Source organism: Necator americanus, chromosome I, assembly GCF_031761385.1.
Source record: "Necator americanus strain Aroian chromosome I, whole genome shotgun sequence".
Classification (NCBI taxonomy): Eukaryota; Metazoa; Nematoda; class Chromadorea; order Rhabditida; family Ancylostomatidae; genus Necator; species Necator americanus.
The window spans coordinates 13795338-13810328 of record NC_087371.1 but is presented as its reverse complement, the minus strand read 5'-3'; the positions used below and the strand labels follow the sequence as shown (position 1 = coordinate 13810328).

Sequence of the window (14991 nt, the reverse complement as noted above, 5' to 3'; positions counted from 1 at the left end):
GTCCAGTCTTTCATTTTGGACATATTCCAACAAGAAATGGAAAGAGTACGGCCGAAGATTTCCGCCTGAACGTTAGTCTAGTATTCTGGCCATTGCTTACGCACACATAGTCAAGCAACAAGAATAACGCAGGAGTAAACTAATCATCTTGTTTATGAGTTGAGGTGCTAAAGCGGCCGGCGATGAACGAAACTACGAGAAATCCATAAACTTTCTCCACATTAGTAAAAAGCTGTAATTTCGACGGGAAAAAAGACATATGTTGTTTGCCATATTTAAGGCGTACAGATTCGGAGCTAAACTACTTACGCGGAAAGCATTCAAATGCTAGAAACTAAGGTCGTATCAACATGATGAAACTGCACATTTATGTGCCGTACCATTTATAGTATATGAGTTGTCCTAGTCAATTGAATAAATGTTTAAGCGAGATATGGGATGAATGATCGACTGAATGGAATATGAATAAGTAGATGAACGAATGAATCAGTGAGTGAATAGATGAGTTAGAAAACCTCATTTCATCGGGACCATAGACAACGATAAAATTTGTCGAATGCTGTAGCCAGAAGACATTCTGATGCTCAAATTATTTTTTTAAAATAAATGCAAATAAAAATAAAACTATAAACAGACAAAAAGTCAGTAATCAAATTATATTCTGTCTTTTTTCGAATTATTTAAATTATATAAAAGCCTCGAAAGCTGTCTTAAATTTGAATACTGCTTCACTCATTTTCAAGCAAATTCGCCTGGGATTCAGGTCCCTTCTGAATTTTCGTTTGCAGCCTTTCTTCTGAACAATGCGGAATGACCCGTCGAATCTGCTCAGTACGCGACGCGAACGCTTGGCAGTCCCGCTGCCCCACCGCGCGTTTGTTAAAGTCTGAGCACAGTTAAATAAGTTTCAACCCGACCAATTATATGTATATACGTGTCTTTGTGACAGTTCGAAGAAATGGAAAGAAATGAATGAGGGAAAGTGACTAAGAGATTGTGCAGATTTGATTAACGAAACATCTTTAACTTTAATAATAAAATACAGTGTCACGACATCTTCTGAAAAAAAAATTAAAAAGCACTAAGAATTTTAAATACTAGTTATATACTAGTTACATAAACCAAAAAATTAAATACTTTTGTGTATTGAACACGCTATAACACTATATTTTCTCTTACTTACTATTACTACATATTGCCCTTATAAATCGAAATCGAAATATAAACTACACACAAAACAAAAAGGGCATATTTTCTAACAAACTCGATAACAACTAAGAAGAAGAGAAGCAAAAATCACTTTCAACATTCAGTTGGGTCGATTTTCCAGAAAAATCTGAAGATTTCGGACGTCTATACGTTGAAGCACTCGAAGTGGCCCCGTTAGAATGAGGTCGAAAGCCACCAAAGGGTAATTGAGTTGACTGCGTCGATAAAAACGCTTTGTGAATGCGCAGAAGTGGCTGCATGGAGTCCGTTCAGTTCATTTAGATCCCAACGTCACCTACATAGGTAGAGCGCTCCTAGCACGATTCGTTACAAGATCACGAGTGGAAATACGCTAATTGCGCTCCTAGTTGGACGCAAAGGCGGAAGTATTTATGCGAAAAACGAGCGAAAAACAACAATTACTTACATTTTTAAGAACTTAAGATGAATAATGAATGAACGAACTGCATCGCTCTAGTCTCTTTGAACAATGGACGACCTCGATTATGGAAGTTCCCGTCAACGATAAGCGTTTGGGCGGAAGAATGCTTAATAGGCTAACTAGAATGCTCCAGACCATTCATAAGTGGATTATCGACATCCTCATCCATAATCGAACAACCAGAAAGAGTAAAGAAATGCTAAAGAACAAAAGCGGTAAAAAGTAGAGCTAGTAGGGTGTTGGAGCAAAAATTCCCCTGATTTGCCTTGCTTCCAGTAGCAGTTCCGGAGGTGGAATGAAGGAAGAAAAAGCAGCACTCAGTGGAACTGGCGGAGGAAGAGGTGCTTCAACAAAAAAAGAGATTTTCAGTAAAATTGCACATAAAAATATTAAAGAGCGCCCACAAATAGTATGTATTTTAGTCCGAGCAAAGCAACATTTTTGTTACGAGTTGACATAAATATGCTGTAGGGAGATTGTAGCGGCGTCCGGAAACCCTTTCACTAAGTAGCTTCGTTTTTTTCCCTTCAAATAAAAAGAAATCACGGATTGAATATTTAAGAAACATCACAAGGCATCACTTTCAAGAATAGGTGCATGTATAACTTCTAAACTGAAGGGAAACGATAGTGATAGTCCTAAAAGGGACAGAAAAACTTACAAATAGATCACAGACTTACTCTTTCACTCTTCTTTATCAATCCCTTTTTATTCTCATTGTCAACTATGTCCAGTGATAATCAAACGCTTCACTTCCTGTGCATAACGAATGAGCATCGAATTTTTCGTCAACAGGCACACAGCTCCGCCCAGCAGATACGCGGAAAGTTACATTCGTTTTTTCCTTTTTTTCATTCCCGTACATTTCCAGCAAAAGACATTGCATAGCTGAAAATGTGTTTCTAGACCGTAACCTCTACTGATTTGATATATTTAGGGATGAACGTTTTCTCATTTTACATCACTAGAATGCAGTAACAAGTAAACAACTACAATGCTTCAAACATCAAGTAAAGCGACACAGATTTGCCCGTACCTACAAAAGTTGAGAAGAGGTGAACTGAAATTGAAAAAAAAAACAACAAGAAGAAAAACTCCTTTTAGTACTTACAAATTTGCTTCAGCTGCTTTGCTGACGGATGAATCGCGAACTACAAGTGAGAGAAGGACCGAGAAGGGGAGGTTTCAAGCTCTGCACTTTGCAGAAACTACTAACCTACTTTGCTGAATTCGAAATGTGAGAAGACGTCACATAAATTAGGCATATTGAGACGAGCAAATGTACAAAAAGTCAGATGTGAGCATTTATCTACACTTATAACTGCAAGAAATTGGAAACATCCAATCAGTAACAAGACTCGGAGGGATTTTCTTTCGCTGTCACTTTCAGTGAACTTCCTAGCATAGCAATTCTCTGAGGCTTAGCAAAGATTACACAGCAAACAGCAACCTATCAAAGCTGGGTTGATGATGAGTGGTAAGAAGATAAAAATGAAGATAAATGATAGATGAATAATAATAAATGTTATTGCAATTGGACAGAAATAAGGGATAAATTATAAGTGTGGCGTTAATCAATCCGCTTGGGGTGCGCCACCACGTTCGCTTCAATTCACAATCGTTTGAGGTTTACGAACGTGTAACTGGCCTATACAATGAATTACGGTGGCTAGCCGATGTGTCAAGTCGGTGTTTTATCCTCCCACACGAGTCTGAGTTTATCGAGTTTATCAACGCCTGGGGGATGAAACGTTTGGTTGGCGCTAGGACGGAATCGAACCTTCCATCATGCTGCAGCCAAGGCAGGACCTCTTACCGACTGCGCTACGCCGCCCCTCACTTCAATTGAATAGTAATAACTCTGAACAAAGGATATTATAAGAATACTAGATATAAAATATTGCTATTAGCCCGGAATAAATAATACTAATTTCGTGATAAGAGTGCATCTGTCCGCTATCCAACTTATGCTTATGTACGGATCGAGGACGTGGACAACTTCGTCTATGATGACGGCGATGATCGACTTCATGGAGCTAGAGAAGGCTGAGCAGACTGCTGTTTGCTACTTCTGGTCTAGAGTATCCCACAACGAATGAGTTTACGCGGAAGTGGATGTGGTGCCCTGACGGATCAGCCGTGAAAAACACCAAAAACCTTGTTCCGGTGTCGAAGCTAGTCATAAAATACCGTATTCACCTCCATGGTTATGTTGTGGAGAGACCTGCATATTGTCACATTCAACAAGTGCTGAGGATGTTTAGGGGACAAATCTGAAAAAAGGCGAATCATTAGGACGGAAGCGGAAATTCTGTTCTTTTCTGTCGGAAGTGTTGAGATGACGAAAGAAGATCTGAGGACACTCGGTGTCGATGGCCGATTCAGGCGAGACGTCAAGTTTTGCAGAATATAGAACAACGCAGAAAGCAAGAAGCTAGCTCTAGCCGAGGATCGAACAAGTTGGCTCAACCAAGCTCCTCAAGATCTAGATACATCGTGAAGATGCGAACAACTGGTCCAGGAATATATCCCACCGAGCAGATCAAGTAATTCAGCTTACAATGGATGATATCAGAGAGTTATGATTTAGAATTAGGGGGTTGTAGTTGTGTATATATTCTATATATGAGTTGTAGTCATCACGAATTTTACCTTCTCTCAATAGAAACTGTCGGCATTTGCTACTTTGTTTCAGTCATCTTCTGGAATCTGTCCACTGTTCCTCCAAAGTTTTTGTATCGGATTTGGACGGTAGAATCTCTAATTATTCTAGCTTAGTCCACAACTACCGTTAAGTCTCTGTCTCCTTTAAGGGCTCCTCAGCAACCCTTTACTAGGATTTTCTTTTTTTTTCTTCGCTAAACCAACGGATATGCATATATCAGAGACGTTCAATGAATGAACAAATATTATGTATATATGCAATTCCATAAGAGAAAAAATAACAGCTATTTTGAGGATAAAAAGTTATGCCGAGCTTCTAAATGAGATATAACACACCCGAAACAAGTATTGCAGCAAAATAGCAGCTATGCGGCAGTAGTTTCTGAGAATGGAAGTTCGCCTCACTGGAAAAACGCGAGTGAAATGACGCATGCTCCACATCATTCGGGAAGGATTTTGGAGAAAGATTATAGAGCTGCAAGGACAATTCAATTTCCATTTGCGAGCAAAAGTTGGAAAGAAAAGCTATTATAATATCTAGATAAAAATATAAACTTAAACAAGATATAAAAGCCGGAGTTTTTACTCTGCTTACTCTGATGTCTGCTTCCACGTGTCACCGCCAATGAGACGCGTCTACGAAGCGAAACGATCATTTTAAAACCGCTCAGCTGCATTTATCGATGTGCAGTGAGTATTACGACAATAAACCTGCAATGAACTATGAATCCGCTAAAGAATCTAAACAGCGCAACTACTGCAACCCTAATGTAATATTTATCGATACTTTCCAATACAATAATACAATTTGCAAAAAAAAAATCTTTTGCTCTTATCGGCAAAATCCTACATTCTCTCGTGAACTCGAATTTTATATGGAAGTGGAGTTCTCAAGGTCGACGTTTGAAGCTTCGGCTCAGGTGGACATAATCCCTCAGGTTCGAAGTGGAACTTCTGCATCAGAGAGGTGAAGAACATGAACACCTGGATACGTTCTCTTGCGACTACTTACTTTTATAAATTTAATTTACTATAGTAGAGTCAAAACGACATGAAGCACGGTGCAGTTGCGTTCGCGGCTTCTCTCGAGGCGGTGTGGTGGAGCGTAGCGAGTAGGACGCACTGCAACCCTTGCTGGCACCACCCATCGCTGCAGTTTGCGATGGCCCCACGTCGGTTCTAACTGCTGCCTCCACCGCGCCGTTTCACACCGTGCATCGCGCCTCGTGTCGCTTTGACCCGGCTATAATTGTTAATCATTAGTCGGTGAACTGAATATGCAGCTCACCTCCATCCTAGCCAGACTCTCTCCTAGACAAGCTCTTTTGCCGACAGAAAAACCAGTGATACGATCATCCTTGATGAATTGCCCATCCTGAACAGATTCAGCGAATTCAACCTTTGCGGAAGTACAATCCAGTGAGAAAATCTGTCGTGTGTTGTGAATTATTGGGAGTACAACGCCTGACCTTCAGCCGAAGGCGAAGGGCACTGCCGCGCAGAAGTCTGCGGTAGGTTCGCGGAAGGCAAACACACAACCAGAAGGATGCAATGCGGTACGTTTTAACATGGCTGTATCATGTATTTCTGATTAGACTAAGAGAAAAACATCGAGCGAACCTTAAGATGTCTTTCAGGAACGACCAACTCCGCTCTCGGATAGATTGACTCATCCATGTGAACACTTGGGAACTGCGGAATAACTCTTGTTCCTTTGGGAAGTTTGTAGCCTAAATAGAAAACTATGAATGTATAAGAAAGACCTGTAGGACTTCTGTTTCATTGCGATCACGCCACGGCACGGCTGCAGCGCGGTTCTGGTGCGTTCAAATCAATCAAACATTTGAAAATCAGTTTCATTTAATCGTCCTAGCAAGTATTTAAATAAGAACCTCTAAATGAATGCTGTTGTGGGAAATTCGTGAAAATTATTGAATATCATGAGATGTAAATCAGATGTAAGTGCTACCTTCGCAGTTCACGTTCTCCATTGTTATCCGAAGAAAATTTACATATCCAACATATCCAACTCTGTACACTTCTTGAAGAAAAGCACAGGTATATGGAAGAATTTTCTGATCGTCCATGGTAATATCCTGGAAACCTCTGGGTCACTTAAAAATGCGATCGGTTCTAGATAAAAACTGTCGCATAATACAAATGATAATTTTTAACTTCTGCCGTAATTAACGGATGTCTATAAGAGATATCCCTTTCGTTTCCCTTTCAAGCCCTCTATCAATGGAAAAAAATATGAATATGAAGAGCTATTGAAACTTGCCCGCTCTTGTCCAATGACATCGTCAATCTCTTGATGAATTTTTCTTTGTATATGAGGATAGTTCAGGATGAAGAGGAAACAAAATCGTAATGTGATTACGATTGTCTCCAAACCGGCACTATAAAGATCATAGATAGCGGCAATACACTGCTTCTCAATGAATCCTTCTGAAATAGTCGCATTTTTGGAGATAGAACATTACAAATACTATGAGAGGAGACATTTTTTAGACCACTATTGAATATGGGTTGCGTATCGTTAGGTAAGTGCAGCCTCCGCGGCAACCTATCCTTAGGGGAAACGACTGGCAACGGCCAGCGTTAATTCCTCTGCGCAGCAGTTAATAGCGTCAGCAGAGCATTGCGCTGCGTTCGCCCTACGCCCCGCCCATCACATCTTCGGCCCTCATCGTCAAATGAGGTGTGAGACATGCCTCGCAGGAGCACATTATCTCTGGTATTGCATCTGTACGGAGTATCGATCGCTTATGTATAGAGATACATCGAACGATTGCACACGAAATCCCAGAAGTAGAAAATAATGTAATGTAATAAGTGCTTTATTTATGTAAAACAAATAAATCGAAACTTTTACGAACTACTGCTGTATCTTATAGTACATTTATTTAATGGTCTGTATAAATACAAATATACATCTATATCTTCTTTATAGTTTTTTCATAAATCTACACCTTTCAAAAACCAGGCTCTCGTTCCTACACCTTTTAACTTCTATTTTTGAACGTTTTCAATTTTCAGCTTCATTTATGTTTTCTGATGTTGTGCTTTTCTTGCACAATTCTTCTACGTTCTTTCTTCATTTTTAGCATTTTCATTTTGCACGTCTTTTTCCCCTTGCTGCGTTGGTACCTGTACCTGTTTTTTGAACCTTCCCAGAAGTTAACCCTATCACTTAATTACAATACAAATATGCCTGCTCCGGCCTACCGACAGCTTCTTCTACAAACACTTATTCGGCTGCGGGTACCTAACGACAGTAACGGAAGCGGAAAGTCGCAACGCGTCTGCAACGAACTTATTTCTCCCCCAACTACGTACTCTCCTCCTCTGCGCTCTGCCCTCTCGTAATAGAACGCGTGTATCGCGCTCATCCAAGTTAAAGGCATCACCCCACGAATCTGAGGTGGTGCAGATTTCAGGTGGAGTATTCGTATACGGGATGGGAGACTATGGAGAGGGGGGTGATTCCGTCCATTTCCTTCTAACTGCCGTAAAAAACGGCCCGGAAGATGCGGCGTCGCACAAGGCTGGCGCGCTCCAGTCGAACTCCCTGTAGAAAATAGTGCGCCATAACGCCTGAAGCCGTATCTCTCGGGCCGTTTTTTACGACAATTAGGAAGAAAAGGACGGAATCACCCCCCTCTCCATAGTCTCCCATCCCGTATACGAATACTCCACCTGAAATCTGCACCTCCTCAGATTCGTGGGGTGATGCCTTTAACATAAGCAATGGTGTCTCTACTTCCTCCCTTTATTAAGGGAAACTTCCATAGGAGATAAATTATCCCGTACAAAAAAGTGCATGCGTCATTTTTCACATCTGAACCTTTAGGAGCACTAGAACATAACTTTAATGGCGATGAAAGACCAAACCTTGGATTCCTTCTTTTCCTCGCCTGTGTATTTCGTGAAGATATGCATCCAGATAATTTGTCGGCTCCTGATCGTAATTAATCGATTTCTTGTGTTCATCGAATTGCTGAAACCGATTTCTTTTTTTTCAAAGGAGCAAACAACGGATTTTTCCTCAAGACTAAGAATATGATTTGGGCAACCTTTTGAACAAACTCCAAAATAGCTTCGTTTCCATGCAGCGTAGTCTTAATTCCAAATCCAAGCAAGTGATCAAAATGTCTCAAAAAAGGACAAACATCCAGCAGCAGCATTTTTGGTTCGTTGAAATGTTCGAACGCCTAAAAGTACACTTTTTTATATCGTTATTCTTTTCCTTTATCGTTAAGCACGATGAAATGTACATATCTCATTGAGGTAATTTTGAAAACGAATAATCTCCGTGTCTCCATGTGGACGGACAAAACCGAAAGCCAACTGATTGATTACGTTTCCGTCTGCATTCTGAAATACGAAAATTAGTTCAGTCTTAACTTCGACAACCCTGCCAATACAACTTGATCTATAGTTCATCCATAGTTATAGCTTGTAAATGGCGTAAGCGGTTGTGTTCGAGGCGTGACTTTGAACTCCTCGCAGATGAGTGTGACCAAATCACTTCAGTTCAACCAATGGATGACCTGATGGGGATCAGAAGTTATCCGAAAGGCTGTACCTTTAGGTTCCAATTCGTACAGACTCTTCTGATGCTGTGTGACCGCAGGAGTCAAATAGTCGTATAGATTTGTTGAGAGTTGAGACTTTTGTATGGTGGGATTAAAACGACACGAAGCGCCGTGAAATTGCATAAGCGCCTCGAAGCGATGCGGTCGTGGTAGCGGGTGGAATCGAGGTGGGACCGTCGCGAACTACATCGAAGAATGGTGTCAGGAAGGAAGGCTAAACTGGCTGCGGAGACTTGCAACAACACAGGCTCCAGCGAGTCATTGAGCTAGGATCAAAGCATAGTGTCCAGGAACTCCCTGATCACAGTTTCAAGAGTGAACATTTCGAAGTCTTGTTGTGTGACAAGAAAGTAAAAAAAAAAACTTGCCTTTCCCTTCTTAGTTTTGAAGATTTGTGCCCCTATGTTCGTTAGTGATAAGTGGCTATGGTCTGTTTTTACATGGAACCTTATGATAGTGGAACACTGCTTCTTGCCGTTTCAACCCGACTACACTTATCATTGACCAGATGGCATCAGATGGAATAAATACGAACAAGCGACCAAAATTCATTCTGTGGAAAACTCAAACGAAAAATAAACACTAGGTTCATTTACTAGCAACCGAATGTAATTTACTCTTGGAGTCAAAGGCAAGGCATTGAATCCAGAAATTCAAAAAGGAATGGAATGATAAGTAATAGATGGACCAGCGTACCAGGTGTACGAGAAATAAGCCCCTTGTGCTTTTTTGCAATAAACTGGTTGAAGAATAACACTGGAAGAAATCGACCATCATAATTCTAACAATCCACCAACATGAGACTAGCAATTACTGTAATAGTAACATTCACCAATTACCAGCTAACGATAGAAATGAAAGAAAAATGTACATAAAACAAAACCGATCGATATGACCGCATAAATGCACACCCCAAAGACAATCGACCGATTGGAGATCACATGTGTCCTGAACCTTAAAGGCATCACCCCACGAATCTGAGGTGGTACGGATTTCAGGTGGAGTATTCGTATACGGGATATGATACTATGGAGAAGGGGGTGATTCCGTCCATTTCTTCCTAATTCCCGTAAAAAAACGGTCCGGAAGATGCGGTGCGTGCACAAGGCTGGCGCGCTTCAATCGAGCTCGTTGTAGAAAATAGTGCGCCAAAACGCCTGAAGCCGTATCTTCCGGGCCGTTTTTTACGGCAATTAGGAAGAAATGGACGGAACCACTCCCCTCTCCATAGTCTCCCATCCCGAATACGAATACCCCACGTGAAATCCGTATCACCTCAGATTCGTGGAATGATGCCTTTAACAAGGAGCGAAAAGCGCACAGTGAGGCGGTCTTTATCTATTTTTGAGCTCACTAGCGATTAATTAATGCGGGCTAGGAATGAGGAAAGTTTGCCCGCTTACACTGCCCTGATCTGTGCGTTCGATTGGTGGAGCCCAGAGAGAGCAGAGGGAGTGAGAATGTATATGTGCGCGTAGAAGAGGGAAAAACTGCCTGCGAGAGCGGGCCCATCGCGTGCAACCTAATGAGATTATAGTCGGGTCAAAACAAAATGAAGCCCGGTGCAGCTGTGCAGGCGGCTGCGCTCGAAGCGGCGCGGTCTGACAGTGGGACCGTCGCGAGCTACAGCGATAGATGCTATTAGTAAGGGCCCCCGTCGATACTAACCGCCACGCTGCCACCACAGCCAAGCATGTGACTCTGCAAAATGACGTCACCTGACTAGAAAGGCGAACACTGCCATTAAACGGAACAACGAAGAAAAAAAGGAAGAAAAGATTTTTGACAAGATAAAGTGATCTCATACTTTTCTCACTGTGTTTATCCCTACTTCTCCCATTTCTTTTTTTGTTCGTATAATAATGATTTCATATTAATGACATAATTATGTTACATATATTGAATCAATGGGGCCGCGTATACGAGTCTGATTGCTACCTGCACATGGTGGCTCTGCTTTAACTAAACGCAGTCAGGCGTTCGAGTGTACGCATTGGGAACGTACGAGCTATATAACCTGCACTGTTATATGGCGAAAGCTTCCCATACATTGAAAAAAGGTGCTGTCGTCCAGCACACCGCCAAAGCCCATAACCCGAAAGGTCAATTGCCTGAAGGGAGCATGGAATCTTTGGCAACAACCATTCGTTTCGTCACGCTGAACTGCCGAACACTATCGAGTGAACTCCAACAAGCCGCTCTATCCAGACTTCTGCGATATCTCTGTGTGCCTTTTGCTGCACTGCAGGAAACACGCATGAGAGATCGGCCCGTCATCAGCATCGAAAATTACACCATATACTGCGGCGATGCTGATGAGAACAAAGTAGGTGGCTGCGCGATAGCTGTGAGGAACGATTACAAGAACCTGGTGGAGGAATTTGGCTCAACGTCGTCTAGATGCGCCTTTTTACGACTGCGGGATCGCGGAGGACTGTAAACTCTGGATCGTAAGTGCTCACGCACCTACGGAAACCGCTGAGGACAACAGTAAGGACGCCTTCTATGATGAACTCAATGCGTTGATGTCTAAAATACCAAGCCAGCAGGTGGTCATTGTCGGAATCGACGCAAATGCGAAGATGGGACTCGAACAGCAATCCGATGTGCTAGGAAAATGGTACTATGCAGCGGAGCGCACGTCGGACAACGGTGACCGTCTGGTCGACTTGTGCGAACAGACGGGCCTCATCATCGCTTCCACGTTTAAGAGGAATCATCGACGCCATCAGCTCACGTGGCAAGGGTCAACCCTTTTAACGCCTGAAGAGCAGCGCAAGCGGAAGATGAGGACTCTTAAACTTCAGCTCGACTACGTTCTGGCGAGGAACATTCCTCAGTCAGATATCCGAAAATCTAGAGCTCTTTGGGACGTCGCGTTCGACTAAGACCACTGTCCAGTTCTTCTCAGCTTCAAGATACGGTCTCACAAGAGAAACCGAGGAGTTCCTCTTCAACCGAAAATCGACATGGTAGGTCTGAAAGACGATGAATGCAGAACAGGATTCCGCCAACGTGTGTCTATTCATGTTGGAGTACGGACCAGAAAGAAGCTTAGCGATGCGGATTCCTTCACAAAGTGCATCCAGGACGCTGCAAGGGAAACGCTCCCGGTTCTATTGCCGCGGAAGAAGTTTGCCTTTGCATCCGCGGAAACAAAATTCACGTACAATTCTGTATGTGTCGCACGCAACGCTAGTGACTTCAACCAGCAAAAGCGTCTTAGAAGGAAGCTGCGTCGTCAACTGCAACAAGACCGCGATAACGAGTGGACGTCAAGAGCGATGGAGTTCGAGAAGGCGTGGGAGGACAGGAACCCGCGGAAAGCCTATGCTCTACTAAAACAGTATAGCGACAAAAAGAAAAGATGTTCTCCTGTCCTCAACACTGCCAATGGAGTAGCTGTCGGTGAAGGAACCCTTCCAATTTAGAGGGAACACTTCAAGACCTTGCTGAATCGGCTAGCACCGTCAGCTCCTGAACTCGAGCACGTTCAAAGACCGACATATGCGGTTAACGAAGAGCCGCCGACCGAGTCGGAGTTCCTGGTCTGTATTCAAAAAATGAAGAATGGAAAATCTGGCGGAGACGACGGAATTAGCGCAGAAATGCTAAAATATTTTCCTCCGTCCGGGGACTCGTGAGATGACAAAGATCATCCGTTCAATATGGATAGACGAAAGGATACCTGATTCGTGGAGACACGCTATCATAATTCCCCTCCACAAGAATTTATCCGTCACGGACCCAAGGAATTATCGAGGAATCTCTTTGCTGCGTGTTATTTACGAGGTATTGGAGGGCATTATCCTGGACCGACTCATTAAACGTCGCGAAGAAACACGAGCACGAGCAAGCTGGCTTTCGTCCTGGTCGATCTACGATTGACCAGGTATTCATCGTCAGGAGAGTGATCGACATCTGGCAGCGGTATTCGAAACCAATGCAACTAGCGTTTATGGATTTTGAAGCCGCGTTCGACCCTCTTTATCGAGGCCGTCTTCCCAACTCGCTCCGCGCCAATGGAGTACCAGAAAAGTTCGATCGTTTGCCTGATGACATGAATCAAAGAACAGCTGCTGCAGTTCGAACACCAGCCGGATGTACAGCACCGTTTGAAGTGGTAACTGGAGTAAGACAAGGGGCAGTGGCAGGACCTTTCCTGTTCAATTTCGCAATCGACGACATTATGCGAAGAAGAGTCGACCAGTGTCCTGCCTACATTGTCTTAGCACTCGAGATCAGTCAAGGGGCATCGCGTGCCCCTTGACTGATCTCGGGTACGCCGGCGATGTTGTTATATTCGCGGAAAGCAGTGCGAAACTTGAACATGTTGTTAGCCTTGTATCGAAGCAGGCTGCAGCCTATGGACTACGTCTCCGTTCTGATAAATGCAAGCGGATCTCTTCGAGACCTCGAACGGGAATCAGGGTGGACGGACAACCGATAGAACTCGTCGATGAGTTCTGTTACCTAGGCAGTACGCTGAAGAACAATGCCAGCTACGAGAGAGAGAGATGTTCAGCAAAGATAAGGCCACTTCTACAGTTAACTCCTTAACGAAATGCCTGTGGTCGACCCCCATCACCATCGAAGTCAAGCTGCGAGTCTACCTATCCGAAATATCATGATGTACGGATCGGAGACTTGGGCAGCACCATCGATGGTTATGGAGAGGCTTGACTGCACGGAACGAAAGCTGCTTAGACGGCTACTTGGCTACTTTTGGCCTAGGGTATGTCACAATGAAGATCTTTACGCAGAAATTGATGTGGTATACCGGCGGATGACACGTGGAAAACATCAATATCTTGCACCGCCATAGAAAGTGGCTAAAGTAAATCGTCTTCGCTTCTCTGATCATATATTAAGGAGACCGGCAGATCGCCTTGTTCAACGAATTCTGAGGAGTTCGTCGGGTTCGAGCTGGAAGAAGCCACCTGGCCGAAAACGGAAGTTCTGGATTGAGGTGGTAAAAAAGGACCTGAGGACACTCGGCGCGGATAGGCAGTTCAAGCGAGACGTAAGGTTTCGCAGAACATGGAATAGCGACGAATGAATTGATTCTGTGCAAGCTCTCGCAGAAGATCGAGAAGGTTGGTCAGAGCTGTGTTCAAGGACGGCACACCTCGGCGAAGATGCGGGTAATCGCGTCAGGCGATGACATCAGCCCGCCGATTAAGTCAAGTAAGTCATATTGAATCAATGTATTATATTAGGACATGTCTACGGAGGGAGCCGCTACCCGAGTCTGATTGCTACGTGTACGTGGTGCATGAGAAGTCCGGCTTTAGCCGGACGTTCAGACTAGTAATAACAATAACAACAGTAGCAGTAACTACACACTATACAAGTAGTAGAAATAGCACAACAAAGGTAAACATCAAATATCCACCATTCGCTGTACAAATGCAAGGAATAACATTTATATCATAATTATCATAATTTCCCACTGTTGCATTTCCTTCATCCTAAGAAAGCACAATTTTAAAATATCGTATGCATACATATTATTTGTATTATCTGCAAACACCGAGAAATTTTGAGAATTTCCATCTCGTAATTAACATCACAAAAATATCCCTTCTTTGTGGAGGAGACTATGTTCGACTGCGAAGTGAAAGGGCTGCTTTAAGATTTTTATGAGAGCGATCGGACTCAAAAACGTACTAGTTTTTTTTTCTTAATTTTGAGTAAGTGAAAGGGCTGCTTTAAGATTTTTATGAGAGCGATCGGACTCAAAAACGTACTAGTTTTTTTTCTTAATTTTGAGATGTTCTCAGTTGCTAAGAACAAGTAATACCAAAAATTTTATGCCTACACGGGGGCGTAGATTGTTGAGAAGAGGGTGACTTCGTTTTCGACCCCGGTTTCTTTCAACCGATGCGCCCCGTCCCTGCTGTGATTTGTCGAAAAATAATCCGAACTAAGCTGGAAGAAGCCGTTGTAGGAGACAGTTCCGGGCCACCCGTTTACAGAGGGTGATGAACGAAATCAGTTTCTTCCCACAATCTACGATTCCGTGTAGGCATTACCCGCTTGAAACCCGTACCACCCCAGATTCGTGAGGTGATGCCT

General features: G+C 43.1%; 5 protein-coding genes across 7 annotated transcripts; 4 read left to right on the top strand and 1 right to left on the bottom strand.

Moving 5' to 3' along the window:
* Nucleotides 1-5161: 5161 nt before the first annotated feature.
* RB195_005457 (uncharacterized protein) lies at nt 5162-10608 on the bottom strand (the record flags this gene model as incomplete). Of its 2 annotated transcripts, XM_064177962.1 has the most annotated exons (8): nt 5162-5299; nt 5604-5690; nt 5936-6045; nt 6285-6411; nt 6597-6763; nt 8210-8315; nt 8392-8529; nt 10582-10608. In XM_064177962.1, 8 exons carry the CDS (start codon nt 10606-10608, stop codon nt 5162-5164), a joined length of 900 nt encoding a protein of 299 aa, XP_064035056.1. The 2 variants fall into 2 exon arrangements, with proteins under 2 accessions (XP_064035056.1, XP_064035057.1); XM_064177961.1 differs by lacking the exon at nt 10582-10608 and having other exon boundaries at nt 8392-8502.
* Nucleotides 10609-10942: 334 nt separating this feature from the next.
* RB195_005456 (uncharacterized protein) lies at nt 10943-11801 on the top strand (the record flags this gene model as incomplete). 2 transcript variants are annotated; one of them, XM_064177959.1, is made up of 2 exons in its annotated part: nt 10943-11243; nt 11314-11801. In XM_064177959.1, the coding sequence occupies 2 exons, from the start codon at nt 10943-10945 to the stop codon at nt 11799-11801; spliced, it is 789 nt and encodes a 262-aa protein (XP_064035054.1). The 2 variants fall into 2 exon arrangements, with proteins under 2 accessions (XP_064035054.1, XP_064035055.1); XM_064177960.1 differs by having other exon boundaries at nt 11036-11243.
* An 81-nt stretch (nt 11802-11882) lies between these two features.
* RB195_005455 (uncharacterized protein) lies at nt 11883-12344 on the top strand (the record flags this gene model as incomplete). Its single annotated transcript, XM_064177958.1, has 1 exon — nt 11883-12344. The coding sequence occupies one exon, from the start codon at nt 11883-11885 to the stop codon at nt 12342-12344; it is 462 nt and encodes a 153-aa protein (XP_064035053.1).
* Nucleotides 12345-12856: 512 nt separating this feature from the next.
* On the top strand, nt 12857-13183 carry RB195_005454 (uncharacterized protein; the record flags this gene model as incomplete). Its single annotated transcript, XM_064177957.1, has 1 exon — nt 12857-13183. The coding sequence occupies one exon, from the start codon at nt 12857-12859 to the stop codon at nt 13181-13183; it is 327 nt and encodes a 108-aa protein (XP_064035052.1).
* A 294-nt stretch (nt 13184-13477) lies between these two features.
* Nucleotides 13478-13881, top strand: RB195_005453 (uncharacterized protein; the record flags this gene model as incomplete). Its single annotated transcript, XM_064177956.1, has 2 exons — nt 13478-13648; nt 13786-13881. The coding sequence occupies 2 exons, from the start codon at nt 13478-13480 to the stop codon at nt 13879-13881; spliced, it is 267 nt and encodes an 88-aa protein (XP_064035051.1).
* Between the last annotated feature and the right edge of the window lie 1110 nt (nt 13882-14991).